Source organism: Equus caballus, chromosome 27 (genome assembly GCF_041296265.1).
Source record: "Equus caballus isolate H_3958 breed thoroughbred chromosome 27, TB-T2T, whole genome shotgun sequence".
NCBI classification, from domain to species: Eukaryota; Metazoa; Chordata; class Mammalia; order Perissodactyla; family Equidae; genus Equus; species Equus caballus.
In genome coordinates, this window is record NC_091710.1 from 42,625,085 (window position 1) to 42,644,493 (window position 19,409).

Sequence of the window (19,409 nt, forward strand, 5' to 3'; positions counted from 1 at the left end):
TCAAACACAGACCTTAGTTATTGTGGTAAAACAAGGCAGCCAATTTTGTCTTGGTGGGGTGGGGGGGCTGGGGTGAGGAGATGGAAGAGCTTGGGAAGGAGGGTACAGAACTGAAGGTACAGAGGTACCACCCGCCTCAAACCACCTGTCAGGAGAAACAAAAGACACGGGCCTGCCCTTCAAGCGCTGCCCAGGAGAGGGACTGCTCCCTCCAAATCACTCTCAGCAAGCCGGGACTCTATGAACTGTCTGGTCTTCTGGACCAAAAGTACGTAATTTCCAACTTGAAATTGTTATTTTCTTCTTGCTCACAAATTTATGAGTCATATTCAAAACTGACTCTTCCTCTAGGTCTTGATCAATCGTTACAGACAGGAAGTGCTGGTAGATCTTTCTATAACCATGTATCTCATAGTGGCAGATGCTTTCTATGCCCATGTATCCAAATCTAGTTATTTTCTTTCAAGGTCCACTCGTGCCACTCCCCCATTTCATCTCTGCCCTTCTAGTCCGACTCAACCAAGATTCACTGTATTATGTTACATTATTGAACAATGCCATGTCACTCCTCTCTCCTAACCCATATAAGCCTCTGTCAGGATGGGTTCCTGTCTTTTTGTATCCTCCACAGAGCCTAATCCACACTCAACACTAGCTTGCTAACTGATTTTCAATGAATACTGTCCACTTGTCATAAAATTCTAAGAATCACAATTCTCTAAAGACACTAAAACTGAGCACTTCTCAATCACGCAAAATTCCTGAAAGTGATTTAAAGCTTTTAGCAGAACCTCAGAATACCTGAAGACTGCATGAAATAAGGTGAGATTATGGAAGCCACAATCTGTGTTACCACTTTTGAGCCTACAGCAACATGGTATGAGATAAGATAAAGAGAGAGTGCATAACCTGCTTAAGTTTCAAAGCCAGCACTTTAAGCATTATAGGTACTCATATGACATTTAAAAGCTTGGTCACTGAGTTACAAATGAGTCATGCTACAAAATATGCATTGAGCCAGCTCTGATGGCCTTGTGGTTAAAAGTTTGGTGCACTCCACTTCGGTGGCCCGGGTTCAGTTCCCCGGTGTGGAACCACACCAGTCATCTGTCAGTAGCCATGCTGTGGCAGCGGCTCACATAGAAGAAGAACTACAAGGACTTACAACTAGAATATACAACTATGTACTGGGGCTTTGGGGAGGAACAAAAGAGAGAGGAAGATTGGCAACAGATGTTAGCTCAGGGTGAATCTTTCAAAAAGAAATATGCATTTATGGTCTTATTTTTTTAATCCGTTTAGTAGTTAATAAGAATTCAATAAAATAGAGAACGTGCATTAAGTGGTCTTTATTGATGTTTCACATTCTGTTTTCTTCATTATCAGCTCTTCAGTTAATTGTATAAGTATGATAAGTTATCTTTGCTGTGGGAATTTAAATGTAAAATAAATACAAAATACATTTGTGGTTTAATGAACGTCAATGAAGCATTTTTTTCCTGAGGTGTTCCTTCCAGTCTGGTTTTATCCCAGATGGTTCCTTTTACTCCCCTAGGAAGTCTATTAAACCACACAATGGATCTGGAACCGAGGAACTTGAGTTTTAATGACCTTAGACGTACTTTTTGATCTCATCATACAACACCAATACAAAAGCACCGCCCATGCCTCTCAATACATTGGACCAGGCACCCTTGAAGAAAGCCTTGGGTCCTTCATCTTTGGCAATCTTCCTCCAGCAGTCCACTGTCCCGGTGTACATAATATCCGCTGTGGAAACAAATGCTGGTAAGGGCTCCATAATTCTGGAGGAAAGAGACTTTTCCTCTGTAAGACATCTGCACACAGTGTTACCAGTGTTAGACTCACATGGCCCCTTGAGCTTTAAGACCCAGCTCTACGCAACCTTCAGCTCACTTCCCCTTCCCTGCATAACTCTCAGGCAGGGTCTCTTGTCCTTCCTACTCCTTTAACGCAAGATCAAGTGAAGAACTGGGGCACTGAACCAGCTAATCCACAGATCGCCAAACCATAAAACAGGAAGGGAGCAGGGTGGAGCGGAAGGGTTAATTAAGCTAGGTGAGAAAATTGAGGTCTAGTCTCAGACAATACTGCCCAAGATTATACAGTTTAAAATAAAAGAGGTAATAACTATTAGGTTGAACCATATGAAGCTGATAACATTTGACTGTTTTTGACTTTAAAAATGAGAATTTCATATGTTTCAACCCATGGAAGCCAAAACTGTTTCTATGGCAACAGACCACTTCAGACCATCTCTCACCCAGCGAAATCACCCTCTCCCACCAATGCCTGTGATAACTAGATAAAAGAAGTAAGAATTATTTTTAAATAAGCTAGCTAATTACTTCAGTTATTTCCCCTTGTTTCTGCTCCTAGGCTCTATCATTTAAGATACCTAGTCAGGTTCACCTCTAAATATCCCATTTTTGACATTCTTATCATCTCTTTGTTAAAAACAAAAAAAATCTTTAAAGGAATAGCTGAGACTGTTAGGGGGGAATTAATTATAATCTTTCTTAAAATCTTATCATATAATTTTAACAACTCACTTAGAATAGTGAAGACTGAAAAAGAGACCAAACAGTGTTCTCCTTGGGGAGAAAAATAAGATTGAGCTTAGCCCACCTCGGACTTACCCCCTTTCCGGCCGGACTGCATCATCATCCTACGGCGGACAGTGTCAAAGGGGTAGGACACCAGCCCTGCCACTGCCGTCACGGTCTGGGCAATCATCCAGCTCACAATAATGTGCACATTCTTGGGGTCAGGCAACATCCCTGTGAGCAGAGCCAAGAAGCCAAATGGCCATGAAATGACTCCTCTCAGCAGCTCGGCAAAAAGCAAGGGGGGATGGAGAAGAAGCTACCGGACCTCCAACTTCATGCCCACCCTTCCGGAAGAATCCGCCCCTTGCCAGGTGCCTCGCAAATAACCAGGCAGTCAACAGAAGCTGCTGGCTGCCCTCTCTGGATCCAGGGAAGCCAGAGTCCTGCCCAGGGTACAGGGCATGTTGAAGTGGCTCCAAGTTAAACTCAGTGACCGATAGAGCTGTGGCAAGAGGGAGCGAGGCTCCCCCTTCTTCCTCTCTGAATAACTCAAGGCCAGAGTTTATTTCAGTAGAGGACAAAGAGAACCCTTTAGCTGTTTATCCATACCACGCCACCTCCTCATTCAGCAGCCTCAGTTTAGCCCAGGGACTAGAATAAAAACGAGATTAGTAAATATATCAGCCTTGGTGAGTTACAGATCCCTCAGGATCCTCTCTGCACACACCCTCCTCCTCCCCACACTGCACCCCCGATGCCCTTCTCTCACCCTTGGCAGTGTCATAGACCCCGAAGTAGGCAGCTCTGTAGATAATGATGCCCTGGACGGAGACATTGAAGCCCTGGTAGAGACCCCGAATGCCGTCAGACTTGAAGATCTTGGCGAGACAGTTGCCCAGGCCACTGAACTCACGCTGGGCAGCCCCCTTGCCCACGTCGGCAGCCAACCTGGTCCTAGCAAAGTCCAGCGGGTAGACAAAGCAGAGGGAAGTGGCCCCAGCTGCCCCACCAGAAGCCAGGTTACCGGCAAAATAGCGCCAGAACTGCTTGTGCCGGTCCACGCCCCCCAGGAAGATCTGTTTGTACTTGTCCTTGAAGGCGAAGTTGAGAGCTTGGGTGGGGAAGTACCGGATCACGTTGGCCAGGTTACCCCTCCAGAAGGAGAGAAAGCCCTGCTCCTTGGGGATTCTCACCACGCAATCAATGATCCCTTTGTACTGCTTCTCAGCAGTGATCTGCTTGCTGGCATGCTGGACCTGTGCCGGGAGGAAGGGGGAGGAGTTCGGTGGTAAAGGACGCCCAGGGCAGAGCGAGAAGGCAAGAGAACAGGAGCAAAAGAAGGTTTGCATTTCCTTGATTCCTTTTTCTAAAAAAATGTATGGGGAAATCAAATGGATATTGAATAAATACAAATAAATGTTAGCTACCTGGATACCAAGGCAAAAAAGAAATCCAATTTTGCCTCAATTATCAGGGCATTGGAGAGAAAAGGTTCTGCCCCAAATAAATGACAAGATGATTTAACTGTATAAAGAGAGTCAATTATTTACTGCATTGGCCAGTCCAGAACTATACTAGGGGGTCACTGGGAGAGAAAAATGATTAACAATCCCTACCCCAGGGGCACCTGCTCTGGGTTAACAGACACGATGGGCAGGAGATGAGGATTCTCAGTCTCACTCTAGTCTCCCTGGGTGGGCACCAGATCTCGGGGTAGCAGATGTATCAGACGGAGGAGAATAAATCCACCAAGCATCAGAGCTTGACATTTTTCTAGCCGATTATCCAAGTCATGCATTATTGAGGGGTCTGTTGCTGTTGCGAGCAATTTGCTGGGATTTTTCTTGTTATTGATAATTGACTCCCAAATTGAGGAGGCCCAATTCCTCCTTGAGGGGCCCTTGCCTTTTGGGCAAGTGGAGAAAAACAGGATGGATGGGATGATGAGGTTAAGCCATTCCGAGACCAGGCTGAGGAGGAAAAGACTGGGGGCAGACTGAGTAAGGCCATCCGCGTTTATTCCGAAAATTCCTTCTTCGTCTGTAAAACGGGGAAAATAACTCCTATCTCACAGAGGTTATATAAACATGAATGAAATCATGCATGTGTCAGCTTATAGAATAGCGCACGCGACACAGTAGGCGAGTTCTGGAGTAATCATCATTGTGAGGTTTTCATCGTAAAAGGTGGGTGCAGGTAAGAGGGTGCAAGGGACACCGCAAATTAAAAGGTGAGGCCGACCTAGGCGGCCTCAGGGGACGGCCAGCGCTGCCCCAGGAGCAGGATCTGGCTGGCTGTAACCTACTCCGGGTGGGTTTCCATATATAGACACCCGAATGCGGGGCGCCACCCGACACCAGGAATCTGCTACTGACGCTGGACCCGTCTACGCAGAGGGCACCTTCGCCTCCGAGCAGGCCGGGCGCCGGGGCCCGGGGCCTAGCGCAGATGTCCGCGACACCCCCGGCCCGGCCCGCGCCCCGCGCCCTGCACCCCGCGCCCTGCACCCCGCGCCCGCGCCGCCCCACCTGCAGCAGCAGTTTGACCCTCTCGATGGGGGCGACCGCGGTCTTGGAGACGGCAGCGGCGACGCCGCCGGCCAGGAAGTCCTTGAGGAAGCTCCACGCTTGGTCACTCATGGTGACAGCCGGGCGCACACAGCCTCCGGGAGCCGCGCTCTCGCTCTCGCCCGCGCGCGCCCAGGCACCGCCGCCCCGTCTCCGACCCTGCGCGACGCGGAGGGGCCGCTCGCCTCGCCCCGCAGCCCGCCTTATATCCCCCGCGCAGGGTCTCGCGAGAGGAGGAGGGCCCGGGGCCCGGCGCGCGGAGCGCATTGGCTGGGCAGGTGCGGGGACCCCCCCCTCGCCGCCCCGCTCCCCGGCAGAGGGCATCGGGGGCGAAGGCGCTTCCGCGAGGCCGGGCTGGGCCGGGGGCTGTGCCCCCAGCTTGGGACGTTTAAAGGGCACATTCGTGTTATCTGTCCCGGGAGCGGAGGGAACAGCGTGTCTCGGCGGCATGCGGGCCGCTGTATTTATAGCATAAGAAGGCTTAGGCAGGGGCCGCCCCGGGGGACAGCGGCTTTCGGGAACCTGGGGCCTGCACGGGACCCGCCGCTGGCCAAGGCATGGCAGGCTCTTTTTTTCTTCTTCTGCCTTGTACCTTTGTCCCTCATCAGAGCTCCCGGCCTGGATATTTGGGCCTCTTCCAAGTTGCGCGCTCTCACAAATCCCTAAGATCCTCCAAAATAAGGACGAACGTCACTTGATGCTGGGATTACCCCATATAACCTGAGAACCTGCTGAACCCCCTCTTCTCTCCATTCAGTCGTTCGGTCATTCATTCTGCTATCAAAGAGTTATGTGTCTGGCGCTCCGTGCCTCCAGGAAAGGCCGAGGGCAGGGGGCCACTAGGTGAATACTTTTTTTTTTTTTTAAGCAAATTGTGCGTGTGTCTGTATTTTGCTTTTCTGTTAGGTCAACCTGTCGCCCCATGACCCAACCTGATGCCTCCATGAGCGGGGACCTTGTAGGACACTCCTTTTGTAAATCCCTTAAGGGCTTCATGTGCCACTCTGCTCTTCACGGAATCTCAGCACATATTCTGGACGGAATGTTGTCAGGCAGCTGGCGGCTTCTTGAGGGTCAGTGCTGTTAACCTTCCCATCGGAGTCGCTGGGGAACCAGGATGTTAAGTAAGAGAAGGTCGAATCCTTGGCTGTGTTTGGCTCTTTTAAACAGGCACTTGAGCTTGGGGAGACATATGCTGTCTAGGCCTAAGAAATCGATATAATTATTATTTTTTAATATATTACTATGAGGTTTGATTTTCCTTAACCTGTTTTTTTAGCAGTTCATATACTTATACAAGTTTCCCAATACAGCTGTTCTTTCCTCTAGAATGATTACAATCAGTTTTTAACTCTAAACTCTTAGTTCTCTTCCCGTGTTTGTTAATGTTCTTTTGTACATTTGACAAAGTTTATTCATTTTTTTCATGAGCTTGCTGACGAATGCAGACATCGTGTTAGGTGTTTGCTGAGCTGCAGCTGTGTGTCACCTTGGGTCTGAAGACTTCAGTAGAGCAGAGGTCACTAGTTTAGAGCCGGGACTGCAAAGGGTATGCATTTATCCGAGTTCAGAAATCCAGGTGAGCAGTGTGAAAGCTTACAAAGTGTAAATTTACCAAAGTCAGAGCAGGCAGAAGGTCAAGAATTCAGGATAAACAGAAAAGCCATTTATGCATTCATTCAACGAACGCTTGAGCACTTATTGTGTACCAGGAATGAAGTTTGGCCCTGTGGATTCAATGTAAGGAAGATATGGCTCAGTCCCCAAGAACCTTAGCAGTGGACATATTTGTCACTTGCTCAGCGTTATTTGTCACAGCTTCACATATAGATTTCCATGGGTCAACATAATCTACATATCAATCTTTTTTTTTTTTTAAAGATTTTTTTTTTTTAATTTTTTCCTTTTTCTCCCCAAAGGCCCCCGGTACATAGTTGTACAAAGCCCCCCGGTACATAGTTGTATATTCTTCGTTGTGGGTCCTTCTAGTTGTGGCATGTGGGACGCCGCCTCAGCGTGGTTTGATGAGCAGTGCCATGTCCGCACCCAGGATTCGAACCAACGAAACACTGGGCCGCCTGCAGCGGAGCGCGCGAACTTAACCACTCGGCAACGGGGCCAGCCCCATATCAATCATTTTTAATTGTAAGAGTGTACTGTATTCCATCCTGTTAATATAGAGCAGTTGGCTAAGCCATTTGTCTTTTAACTGTGCATTAGAGATGTTTCTTATTTTTATTATGAAAAATAATGCCGCTTTGTAAATACTTTGCACGAATTTCACTTTCCCCCTTTTTTCCTTCTCATATATTCCCAAAATGGAATGGGTAAATTGAATGTTTAAGTTTTTTACTTCCTGCTGCATATTGAAAAGTTGGCCTTTCATGTTCATTGCATCATTATTCACAATAGCCAAGACTTGGAAATAACCTAAGTGCCCATCAAGGGAGGAATGGATAAAGAAGATGTGGTGTATATACACAATGGAATACTACTCAGCTATAAAAAAAAAGATGAAATCTTGCCATTTGTGATGACATGGATGGACCTTGAGGGTATTATGCTAAGTGAAATTAGTCAGATGGAGAAAGTCAAATACCATATGATTTCACCCACAAGTGGAAATTAAAAACAACAACAACAAGCAAACAAACACATAGACACAGAGATTAGATTGGTGGTTACCAGAGGGAAGCGGGGAGGGAGGAGGGTGAAAGGGGTGATAGGGCTCATGTGTGTGGTGATGGATGGTAATTAGTCTTTGGGTGGTGTACATGGTGTAATCTACACAGCAATCAGCATATTATGATGTACACCTGAAATTTATATAATGTTATAAACTAATGTTACTTCAATAAAAAAAAGAAATGTGGAGCCCACCGGCAATGTAAACGGGCTCCTATTTCCCAGAGATCTTCCTCCAACACTGGCTTTAAAAAAAAATCTTTTAGTTATTTGTACCATCTTATGAGTTGTAATTTGTGCTTCTTTAACTGCTATGAAACTGTACATATTCCATATGATTCGATTTACTTTGTCAGGGTTTTCCTTTTGTATAAACTTTTAATCTTGCTTGACCATTTATGGAGTTAAAGTAGAGTATTTTTCTACATTTACAACAATTCTTTATATATTTGGGGCAATAAATACGTGTTGAGTATTTTTCATTTTGTTATTTTTCTTTTGATATTTAGTTTGTTACATTGTTCTAACAGTGTTATTTATTGAAATTTTAACAGATCCATATTATGGTGATACTATATACTTCATGTTCTGATGTGTGTCTCTTTTGTAGATATACTAGTCTATTTGCCCTACTGGGTAGTTAGTCTATTTTCTTCTACTTCTTTTGGTAGTTATTTTTTAAAATCTAACACTACTTTATATATTGTAAGGAAGTCTGATCCAATTTCATTTTCCTTCATACCATTCTCGAGTATCCCACTGCTTATTCATCAGTAGATATTTTCTTCTCTCCATTATTTGTCTTGTATTTCTAATTCTAGTGTGTCATGTAAGTTCTTATAATAGCTTTAATTTATGAGATCAAAATACCATGACATTTATTTGATCGTCAATCTTAAAAAAAGAACAACTTATATGTGATTCCACAAGCACTTAAAAAATAAAAAGTTTTTTCTGCTTATATGCCTGGATTTATTTTTGCTGTCAAATTGTTCGATTATTTAAACATCACAAGAAGATTTTTTAACAGATATTTAGTTAAATTAATTATTAACTTAATCAGTGTTATCAATTCAGGAAGTATCATCATCTTTGCTACACTTAATTTTACCAATCAGAATTTTTGATATGTTCCAAATGGGAGATATCATATTCCTCCTCGGCTTCTGTCCAATTATCCTGTCACGTCCGCAAAGCTGTATCGGGAATCCTTGACAAGAGGTTTTCTGTGGAAATTCATACACTGTCCTCTGCCTCCACGGACTTTCTCAGAAAAGAGAGGCCTCAGATGCCCTCAGGAGCATGAGCTGCCTGTGATCACAAGATCCGGGTATCACTTACACAGGCCGGGGAGAGAGTGGCGCTCAGCAGAACACGTGTCTGCCCGCCGGTCCTGGTACTCAGTGGCTTTCTGCCAGTGTAAGAATGGACAAGGCATCTAGGAGACAGGAGAAAACTCTTTCAAATGTGGCATGGTATCTGGAGGCTGGGGGGATGGGGCAATGTAGAAATGAGAGAGGGCTTTGAACTACACTTTTGGGTTTTTACCGGAAACCTGTAAAGAATTAGTCTCATTTACCAAATCGGAAATAGAGAATGGGAGCTGCTAAAGAGTAAAAGGCACAGGAAATACAGAAAAACACTTAAGGATTTGCTGATGGTGGTGATAACGCAATGCCTGTGTGTAGGCGTACACCTAAAGCTTAGGAATTAGAACACATTATCACTATTTGTTCACACGGTGAATTTCAGCATTCAGCAAAGAGGAATGAATTCTGAAATGTTATTTATTTATTTATTTTTACTGAGGAAGATTAGCCCCGAGCTAACTAACATCTGTGCCATCTTCCTCTGCTCTATGTGTGGGTTGCTGCCACAGCATGACTGACCAGTGGTGTATGTTTGCATCAGGATCTGAACCCACGAACCCAGGCCACTGAAGGGGAATGCACGGAACTTAACCACTACGTCATGGGGCTGGCCCCTGAAAGTTTGTTTTTTCATTACCTAAGACCATAAGTTAATTGCTGAATTTCAATCAAAGGTATTTAGTAGACTCATTCACACGGATGCATTGCTTCAAAAAGACAAAACAAAAGAAATGCAATGTTTCTCCACAATCCTTGCTCAGAGTAGCTTAGTTAATTAGAACAGTACCTCAATTAACAAATTCTTTATAATCAAGTGCCTTTATAGTAAAGCTGTTATTAAAGTGCACGCACACACAGCACACACACCTTCAGAAACCATGAGCATTCCTGCAAAATACTCCAAATACCACCTGCTATGTAGCTAATGCCAAGCAAGGTTATGAAACCACAAAATGTGTCTTTTTTTAAACCCATTTGTTCATTATAGAACCTTCTTATCTTTTAGTGATCAACTCCCTTGGGGATCCACTTTCTTCCTATTCTTCCCCATCAAAATAGAAATTATCTGAACCATTCACGCCCAATTCATTCATTCATTCATTCATTGTTTTCCTTTTCATCTTTCAACAAGCATTATAGAATGCCGACTGTAGACGCCAAACACTCTGCAGGGTACTGGTGATAGAAAATCAGAATGTAAGATTGCTCCCCTGGGGAAGCTCACGTGCCGGGAACAGGCATCCTTGTGCTGCCTACATGGCTATTCCAACGTGGTGTGACAAGGGTCCAAGTAGGGGCTCTAGTTGTACTTCCAGGTGAATGGCTTTCAATCTGTTACCGCAGTCAGGACTTGTATTTTTAACATTTTAGGAATGCTTATGAAAGTTTTGTTAGAAGGATCTTAGGCATTCCTATTTAAAGGAGGTGATTTCTGGGGAATCATAAAAGAGATGGTCAGAGGGACTTCTCCCAGAAGGCCCTCATCCCCAGAGAGGTTGGCTCAGCTCAGTGGTTGCTGGAGGCAGGCCAGCCTGGGGGATCTCCAGTCCTGGCAGGCCAGCCCCAACCAGCACAGGCAGACCCCCGACTTCCTAAAGACAGAGCCATCACTTCCCCTTCCCCCCTTTCCACTCCTCATCTTAGCATCCCCTCCTTACTGTAACCAGGACTCCAACAAGTATACTTAGTATCTTTAAAGCACAATTAAGCTTATTTTTATGCATGTGTAATAATGCCTTCCAACCACAACCATCCATGCTCCGTGTTGACCCCTTCTGCTTTCACTGACTTGCATTCTCTGTGAATCAAGCCATTACTCGCCAGGAGCTGGCTTGATTGACTTTCTAAGTGCATTTTGAACGGCCCTAGTATTTAGTGTTTCATACATCCTATCAATCCTTTTCAAAAACATTTGCAGGAGCCAGCCCAGTGGCGCAGTGGTTAAGTTCGCACATTCTGCTTTGGCGGCCGGGGGTTCACTAGTTCAGATCCTGGGTGCGGACACGGCACATGCTGTGGCAAGCGTCCCACATATAAAGTAGAGGAAGGCGGGCACAGATGTTAGCTCAGGGCCAGTCTTCCTCAGCAAAAAGAGGAGGATTGGCGGTTAATTTTCCTCAAATAAATAAATAAAATAAAAAACACTTGCAATGTCTAATAATGTTATTATTAGAATCAGTGTTTAATAAATGTTATCAGAGAGACCATTTTTGCTCATCTGTACTGTTGAAGAACAGTATTTTGCTATTTTAACATATGAGGTTTTTGCCCGTGTGCTTTCTTTTACCCCAGTCAGCTAGTCATTCTGTGTCATTGCCTTAGAAAAAGAAAACATTCAGAAAGCAGAGAAAATAAAGAGACTATTCTTGGCATTCAAGTTTCCCAAGGAAGAGGAGTTCAAGTATAAATAGTAGATTTGGTAGAACATCTGAGGGAAAGCAAGCTTTCCTGCCCACGTCACCCTTCCAAAGATTACAGCAAGTTTTCCCAAACCTGGGAGAAAGGAAGAATGTTAGAGAGAAAGCAAGGAGTGACATGTTACCATGAGTCTTTGAGAAAATGGGGCCCTGTCCTCTCTCCCAGCCCAGGTAGGCAGCAAGAAGCCAAGGGAGAAACGGCTGGGTGGTGTTTGAGTACACAGGCTAGAGTCAGCCTCACAGGGGTCGTCCAAGCATGACGAGGGAGCAGGAGAAGAAATCTCAGTGACCTCTAGGTCGGCCTGCTAGCGTGAAGGACCCTGGACAGGCCCCATGAAGTTCCTCCTGCCCCAAGTGTTGGGAGCAGCAGAATAACATTTTGTACCCAAGAGCACCAAAGTTAGCTGAGAGCAAGCCAGACTCAAAGAGCCTCATGGTTGGAACCAAGGCAAATGTCAGGAGTGACCTTGATGGAGCAATGACTGAAGGCTAGAAGGGAATAAGGACCTGGCAGCTGATGCCAGCATGGGGAGACGAAGATCGAGGCCACATGCCCCTCCCTCCTCATCCTTAGGAATAGAGAAATCCCAGGAATCTAGATGTAATCCATCGGAAAGCAGTGGAGAGAAAAGGGGGCCCAAATTATTTCCACCGCTTGGCAAAATGGAGTCTCTCAATAGAATTTAAGTTGCCTTGCACAGCTGAGTTTGTGGGTCAATACTGGTACTTGCTGTAGTATTATTTTCTTAGTTTTAAAAGACGACATATTAACGACATAATTTTTGAAACTACTCTTGCTTGTTCCATGAAGCACATTTTTTTAGGAAGGAGATACAGACTTAACTGAGAGGGAGAGAGAGAGAGTGTGTATGTGTGTGTGGTGGAGGAGAGAGGGACTTTGAGGCAGTTTCCCGTATAAATAAATCTCTATGAAACTCCCACTTATGCATTTTTTTTTTTTTTTTGAGGAAGATTAGCCCTGAGCTAACTAATGCCAATCCTCCTCTTTTTGCTGAGGAAGACCGGCCCTGAGTTAACATCCATGCCCATCTTCATCCACTTTATACATGGGATGCCTACCACAGCATGGCTTTTGCCAAGCGGTGCCATGTCCGCACCCAGGATCCTAACCAGCGAACCCCGGGCCACTGAGAAGTGGAACGTGCACATTTAACCGCTGCACCACCAGGCCAGCCCCAATATGCATTTCTATTAAATGGCTAAACTAAGTGAGTACAATAACTGACTGTTTTAACCTACAAGCTCCATGATACCTTAAACATATCAGTTGTTCAATAAATGGTTGTTGAATGAATAGGGAAATAATGTGCTTTAATTTCTAGTACAATATTTCTCAAGTTTTTCCATTAATGGAGCACCTGGAACTTATTGTAATTTTTGTGGAGCACTATGAAATGTAGTTACATGGAATTTCATTATATAAAACAGGAGTAATTATATGAACAGAAATATGATTGTCTGTAATGTGTGCCCGCCATATAAAATCATAGCCACTTCAATGGTGGATTTATCGACTTCTCCTTGTAGTTCTGTCAAATCTCGCCCTACATATTTTAGGGCTTTGTTTTTAAAGGCATACATGGTTTGAATTGTTATACCTTCTTGGTGAAATTAACTTTATATCATTAAGTTGTGGTCTTCTTTATCGGTGACAATGTTTTTGCCATAAAGCCTTTCCCCCCAAACGAATAGAGCACTACCTTCTTTCCTTGGGTTTGTATTTGCCTGGTTTCTCACTTTCTATTCTTTTACTTTCAACCATTCTGTATGTTTGTGGTATGTTCCCTGTAAACTTCTATATTTTCTTTTCCCTTTTTAAAAAGAAATTCTAAATGACATTCTTATTCTTTTAGCTGGAGAGTTTGGATCCGTTTCCATTTATCATGACCACTGATATTTTTAAAATTTTGCTTTGAAATAATTATAGATTCAAAGGAAGTTGCAAAGGAATCATTGCACATATCTTGATTGTGTTTCTGCTATTATATTTTATGCTCTTTGTCCTCCTTCTGCAAGTTCTTGAAAGTCATCACTCATGTTACTTGTTTGCCATGACTATCCTGTGTCAACTATTATATGTGTTTCGGAATTACGTATGAAAGTGCTAATAACACCATAATGGTTATTAACTGTTTTAGGTGGCTACTATTTTGCCAGATTCCAAAAGTGCCAAGTTTCCCCTCTTTGTCTATTTAGACACTGAATATCTCTTAGGACTGTGATCCAAGTTTAAACACTGCTGCAGAAAACACTAAAGTCAAATTAATAAGTAATTGACACAGCTTTCAAATATACGTAGCTTGCCAAGGACAAATTCAGCTCTGGAAGAATTGTTTGAATTGCATAACGTTACTCAATGTGGCCACTAGAGGGAGAGCACATTTGGCTATCCTCAAAATATTCCAGGTCTCTAATTTTTATTAAAAACCTGTTAATAGTACACAAAACTAAGGAAAAAAATCCCCCCTACTTTTAAGCAGGCATACAAGTGCAGCCTCAAAATGGTAGACAAAAAGAATTAAGAAAATGCAGAAATTGTCAGAAGGGAAAAGAAAACAAAACCCAAGTAGAATCTGCCACAAGAAATGCACTTTAAACATAAAGACATAAATAGGTTAAAAGTAGAAAGAGAGAACATGATCACAGATAAAGAACATCATTCCATAAGATAAAGAGGTTGATCATCAAGAGGACGTAACAACTTGAAATATTTATGCATCTGGAATCAGAGATTTAAGATACGTGAAACAAAATTTGATACAATTGCAAGGAGAAATAGACAAATCCGCAAATAGGGTTAGAGATTTGAACATCTCTGTAACAGTTTCCCGCGGCTGCTGTAACAAGTTACCACGAACTGGCTGGCTTAATGCAACAGAAGTGTATTGTCTCCCAGTTCAGGAAGCTGGAAACCTAGTATCAAGGTGTCAGTGTGCCAGGATCCCTCTGAGGCTCCAAGGGAGGATCCTTCTTTGCCTCTTCCTAGCTTCCGGTGGTTGATGGCAATCCTCAGTGTCTCTTGGCTTGTAGATGCACCACTTCAATCTCTGCCTCCATTGTCACGTGGTGTTCTCCTTGGGTGTCTCTTGGGCTCTGTGTCTTCACATGGCTCTCCTCTCTGTGTATCTATGTCTGAATTTCTCTCATTTTATAATGGCACCAGACATTGGATTAGGGCCCACTCTAATTCACAATGGCCTCATCTTAACTTGAGACGTCTTCAACGACCCTATTTCCAAATAAGGTCACATTTACAGGCACCAGGGGTTAGGACGTGAACATATCTTTTTGGAGAACACAATTTAACCTTCAATAACCTCTTTTTCAATTACTGATAGAACAAGCAGATAAAAAGTCAGAAAGGATGTAGAAGACTCATACGACACAATCAACCTCCTTGATCTAATTGATATTTATAGAACACTTCACCCAACATCAGGAGAACACATTTCAAGGGCACACAGAATATTTACCAAGATGAATTGTATTCTAGGAAATTTATAGCACTAAACATCTATATTAGAAAAGGAAGAAGGCCTCAAACCAATGTCCTCAGCTGCCATATTAAGAAATTAAAGAAAGAGGGGCTGGCCCAGTGGCGCAGTGGTTAAGTGGGCATGTTCTGCTTCGGCCGCCTGGGATTTGCCGGTTCGGATCCTGGGTGCGGACATGGCACTGCTTGGCACGCCATGCTGTGGTAGGCGTCCCACATATGAAGTAGAGGAAGATGGGCACGGATGTTAGCTCAGGGCCAGTCTTCCTCAGCAAAAAGAGGAGGATTGGCAGTAGTTAGCTCAGGGATAATCTTCCTCAAAAAAAAAAAAAAAAAAAGAAAGAAATTAAAGAAAGAAAAGCAAGTTAAACCCAAAGTAAGTAGGAGAAAGAAAATAACAGAGATCAGAGTGGAAATGAATGAAATAGAAAACAGAACAAAAATAGAGAAAATCAGTAAACCTAAAGAAACAACATTTACAATAGCATCAAAAATATGAAATACTTAGGAATAAATCTGACAAAATAGACCCAACACAACCCCAATAAAAATTTCTGTAGGCTTTTTTTGTGGGTAGAAATTGACAGACTGTTTCTAAAATTCACGTGGAAATGCATAGGACATAGCATAGCCAAAACCCCTTTGAAAAAGCAGAACTAAGTTATAGGATTAACAATACCTGATTTCAAGACATTTTAAAGCTACAGTGATCAAGACAATGTGGTATTGGTGTGCAGACAGACACACAGATCAATGGAATAGAATAGCGAGGCCAGAAATAGACCCGCACATATACAGACAATTGATATTTGACAAAGATAAAAAAAGTACTTTAGTAAGTAAAGTATGGTATTTTCAACAAATGGTGATTGAACTACTGGATATATACAAACAAAACAGCAAAACTCTACTCCCTACCTCACAAATACAAAAATTAACTCAAAATGAATCATAGACCTAAATATAAAACCTAAACTGGAAAACTTTTGGAAGAAAACATAGAAGAAAATCTTTATGACCTTGAGTTAGGCAAAGATTTCTTAGATACAACATCAAAAGCATCATCAATAAAAGAATGACTTGATAAACTGGATTTCCTCAAAATTAAAAACTTCTCTTTGAAAGATACTGTTAAGAGAATGAAAAGTTGAGTCACAGACTGGTAGAAAATATTTTCAAATTATACATTTGAGAAAGGACTTGTATCCAGAATATATATATACATATATGTTATATTATATTATATATTATATATGTATATATATTATATTATATATTATATATTATATATGTGTATATATATATATATATGTAAAGGTCTCTCAAAACTCAATAAGAAAACACATAACCCAATTAAAATAAAAGAAGGGGGGCAAAAGATTTGAACAAACATATTACCAAAGAAGATATACAGATGTCAAATTAGCACACAAAAATATGCTCATCACTAGTTATTAGAAAGATGTAAATTAAAATCACAGTGAAGAGGAAGATGGGCATGGATGCTAGCTCAGGGCCAGTCTTCCTCAGCAAAAAGAGGAGGATTGGCAGTAGTTAGCTCAGGGATAATCTTCCTCAAAAAAAAAAAAAAAATCACAGTGAAATACCACTACACATCTCTTAGAATGGCTAAAATTAAAAAGACTGACCACACCAAGTGTTGGCAAGGATGTAAAACAACTGGAACCTTCATAGACTGCTTGTGGGGTAGTACAACCACTTTGGAAAAAAGCTTGGCAGTTTTTACAACAAGTTAAACATATACCTACCATAAGATCTAGCCATTCCATCCCTAGGTATTGACCTAAGAGAACTGAAAACATATATTCACACAAAGATTTGTACATGAATATTCATAGCAACTTTCTTTATAGTAGACCAAACTGTAAACAACCCAAATGTCCATCAACAGGCAAGTAGATAAACTGTGGCTTAATCATCCATAAAAAGAAATACTAATCAGCGTAAAAAGGAATGAATTATTTTGGGGGGCAGGTAAGAGTTGTGTTTTTTTTAAATTGTGGTAAAATACACATAACATGAAATTGGCCATCTTAAACATTTTAAGTATACAATCTAGTATGGTTAAGTACACTTACATCATTGTGCAATCAGTCTCCAGAACTCTTTTCATCTTGCAAAACTGAGACCCTGCACCCAATAAACAATTCCCTATTGTCCCCTCCCCACTGACCCCTTGGCAACCACCATTCTACTTTCTATCTCTAGCAATCTGACTACTCTAGGTATCTTAGAAAAGTGGAATTATACAGTATTTGAGTTTTTGTGTCTGGCTTATTTCACTTAGCATATTGTCTTCAAGGTTATCCATGTTGCAGCATGTGTTACAATTTCCTTCTTTTTAAAGGCTGAATAGTATTCCATTGTGTTTACTGTCCACAATTTGTTTGTCCGTCCATCTATTGATGGACGTTTGGGTAGCTTTCACCTTTTGGCTGCTGTGAATAATGCTGCTATAAACACGGGTATACAAACCTCTCTCCAAGAGCCAGTTTCAATTCTTTTGGGTATATACCCAGCAGTGGAATTGCTGGATCACATGGTAGTTCTATTTTTAAGTTTTTGAGGAACCACCATACTGTTTTCAGTCGCAGCCACACCATTTTACATTTCCACTATCAGTGCACAAAGATTCCAGTTTCTCCACATCCTCACCAACACTTCTAATTTTCTGGGGTTTTTGATAGTAGCTATCTCAATTGTGGTGATGGTTTTGTGGGGCATGTCACAACTTATCAGATTGCACATTTTAAATGTGCAGTTTATTGTATGCCAATTATGCATCAATAAAACTCAAAGATTAAATCATAAAGCAATTAAGATTAAATTAAACTCAAAAAATCACAACTGATAAGCTTTCAGTATTAATCAAATAAAATCTTATCAACAGATCACTCCTTTATGTAATAAGCTTCTGTTGAGCCAATATTATATTCTAGGTCAGAGGACATGGAAGTGAACGAGACATACCTAACCCTAGCCCTCATAAAAAGATATATCTTCTATGATTGTTAAGCTATAGAAAAGGTACCTATGCCCTAAACATGCTGGGTAAATTATGTGTTTGTTTTTCATTAAAAATTAATTTTAATTGGAAACAATCATCCTCATTACAAAATAATTAAACTGAAACCAATGATTCTGTAAAAGACAGTTAAACTGAAAAGAAAGAGTCTACCTTGCATTTTACAGGGCACAATAAAGTTTTAATACACTGAGTCACAATTCGACAGAGAAAAGTGAAATATTTTCGATGATGTATTCATGAAAACACCCTGAAATAATTCAGGACTGCAGCCAAAGTGAAAGACCCCTCTAGGGGTCGATGTGACAGAAGCAGAAAGGACTTTAGAGGACAAGTTTCGAGGGAATTCCCTCCTTACCCACCCTACCCTGGAGCGAATGTAAATGGATGGGGTGGTAACCTATCAAATAACAATAATCATAATAATGACTATAATGTACTAATACTACCAGCTGTTTCTTGAGCTCTTACCATATACTAGCCACTATGCAACCACAAACACTTTCTCATTTAAACCTCACAATAGCACTATAAAATAGATACTGTTATTATCTCTATTTTACAGTTGAGAAAACAGAGGGATGGAGAGATTAATTAGCTTATTCAAGGTCACAGTTAGTACGCAGCAGAGTCGATCTTCAAGCCTGACTTGAACTCCCCCACGCCTAGGGTTAAATATTTGTCAAGTGGATGACCGCGTGTCTAACTGGCAGTTTTGTTTTTTTTTTTAAAGATTTTTTTTTAATTTTTTTTTTCCTTTTTCTCCCCAAAGCCCCCCAGTACATAGTTGTATATTCTTCGTTGTGCGTCCTTCTAGTTGTGGCATGTGGGACGCTGCCTCAGCGTGGCTTGATGAGCAGTGCCATGTCCGCGCCCAGGATTCGAACCAAGGAAACACTGGGCCGCCTGCAGCGGAGTGCGCGAACTTAACCACTCGGCCACGGGGCCAGCCCCCTAACTGGCAGTTTTAACTGAAGCTGGATGAAACAATAGAAATGAAATTCCAAAGTAAGGTACCCGGTGGAAAAGCCAATATAACAAAGGAAATGGTAGACACTCAGTTTAAAACAACAAGCTTTTTTTTTTTCTTTAAATCATGAGTGATCAGAAAAAACATGGTTCTGGGGCCAGCCCAGTGGCGCAGCAGTTAAGTTCGCATGTTCCGCTTCTTGCCACCCGGTGTTCGCAGGTTCTGATCCTGGGTGCAGGCATGGCACCGCTTGGCGAAAGCCACGTTGTG

The 19,409-nt window shown here is 42.3% G+C and overlaps 1 protein-coding gene across 1 annotated transcript; it reads right to left on the reverse strand.

Annotated features, from left to right (window-relative positions):
* Positions 1 to 1,334: 1,334 nt before the first annotated feature.
* SLC25A4 (solute carrier family 25 member 4) lies at positions 1,335 to 5,714 on the reverse strand. The gene is made up of 4 exons (XM_001491229.6): positions 5,099 to 5,714; positions 3,340 to 3,826; positions 2,661 to 2,801; positions 1,335 to 1,770 (listed from the first exon to the last, which is right to left on the reverse strand). The coding sequence occupies exons 1-4, from the start codon at positions 5,585 to 5,587 to the stop codon at positions 1,613 to 1,615; spliced, it is 1,275 nt and encodes a 424-aa protein (XP_001491279.4). The 5' UTR covers positions 5,588 to 5,714; the 3' UTR covers positions 1,335 to 1,612.
* Positions 5,715 to 19,409: the final 13,695 nt, after the last annotated feature.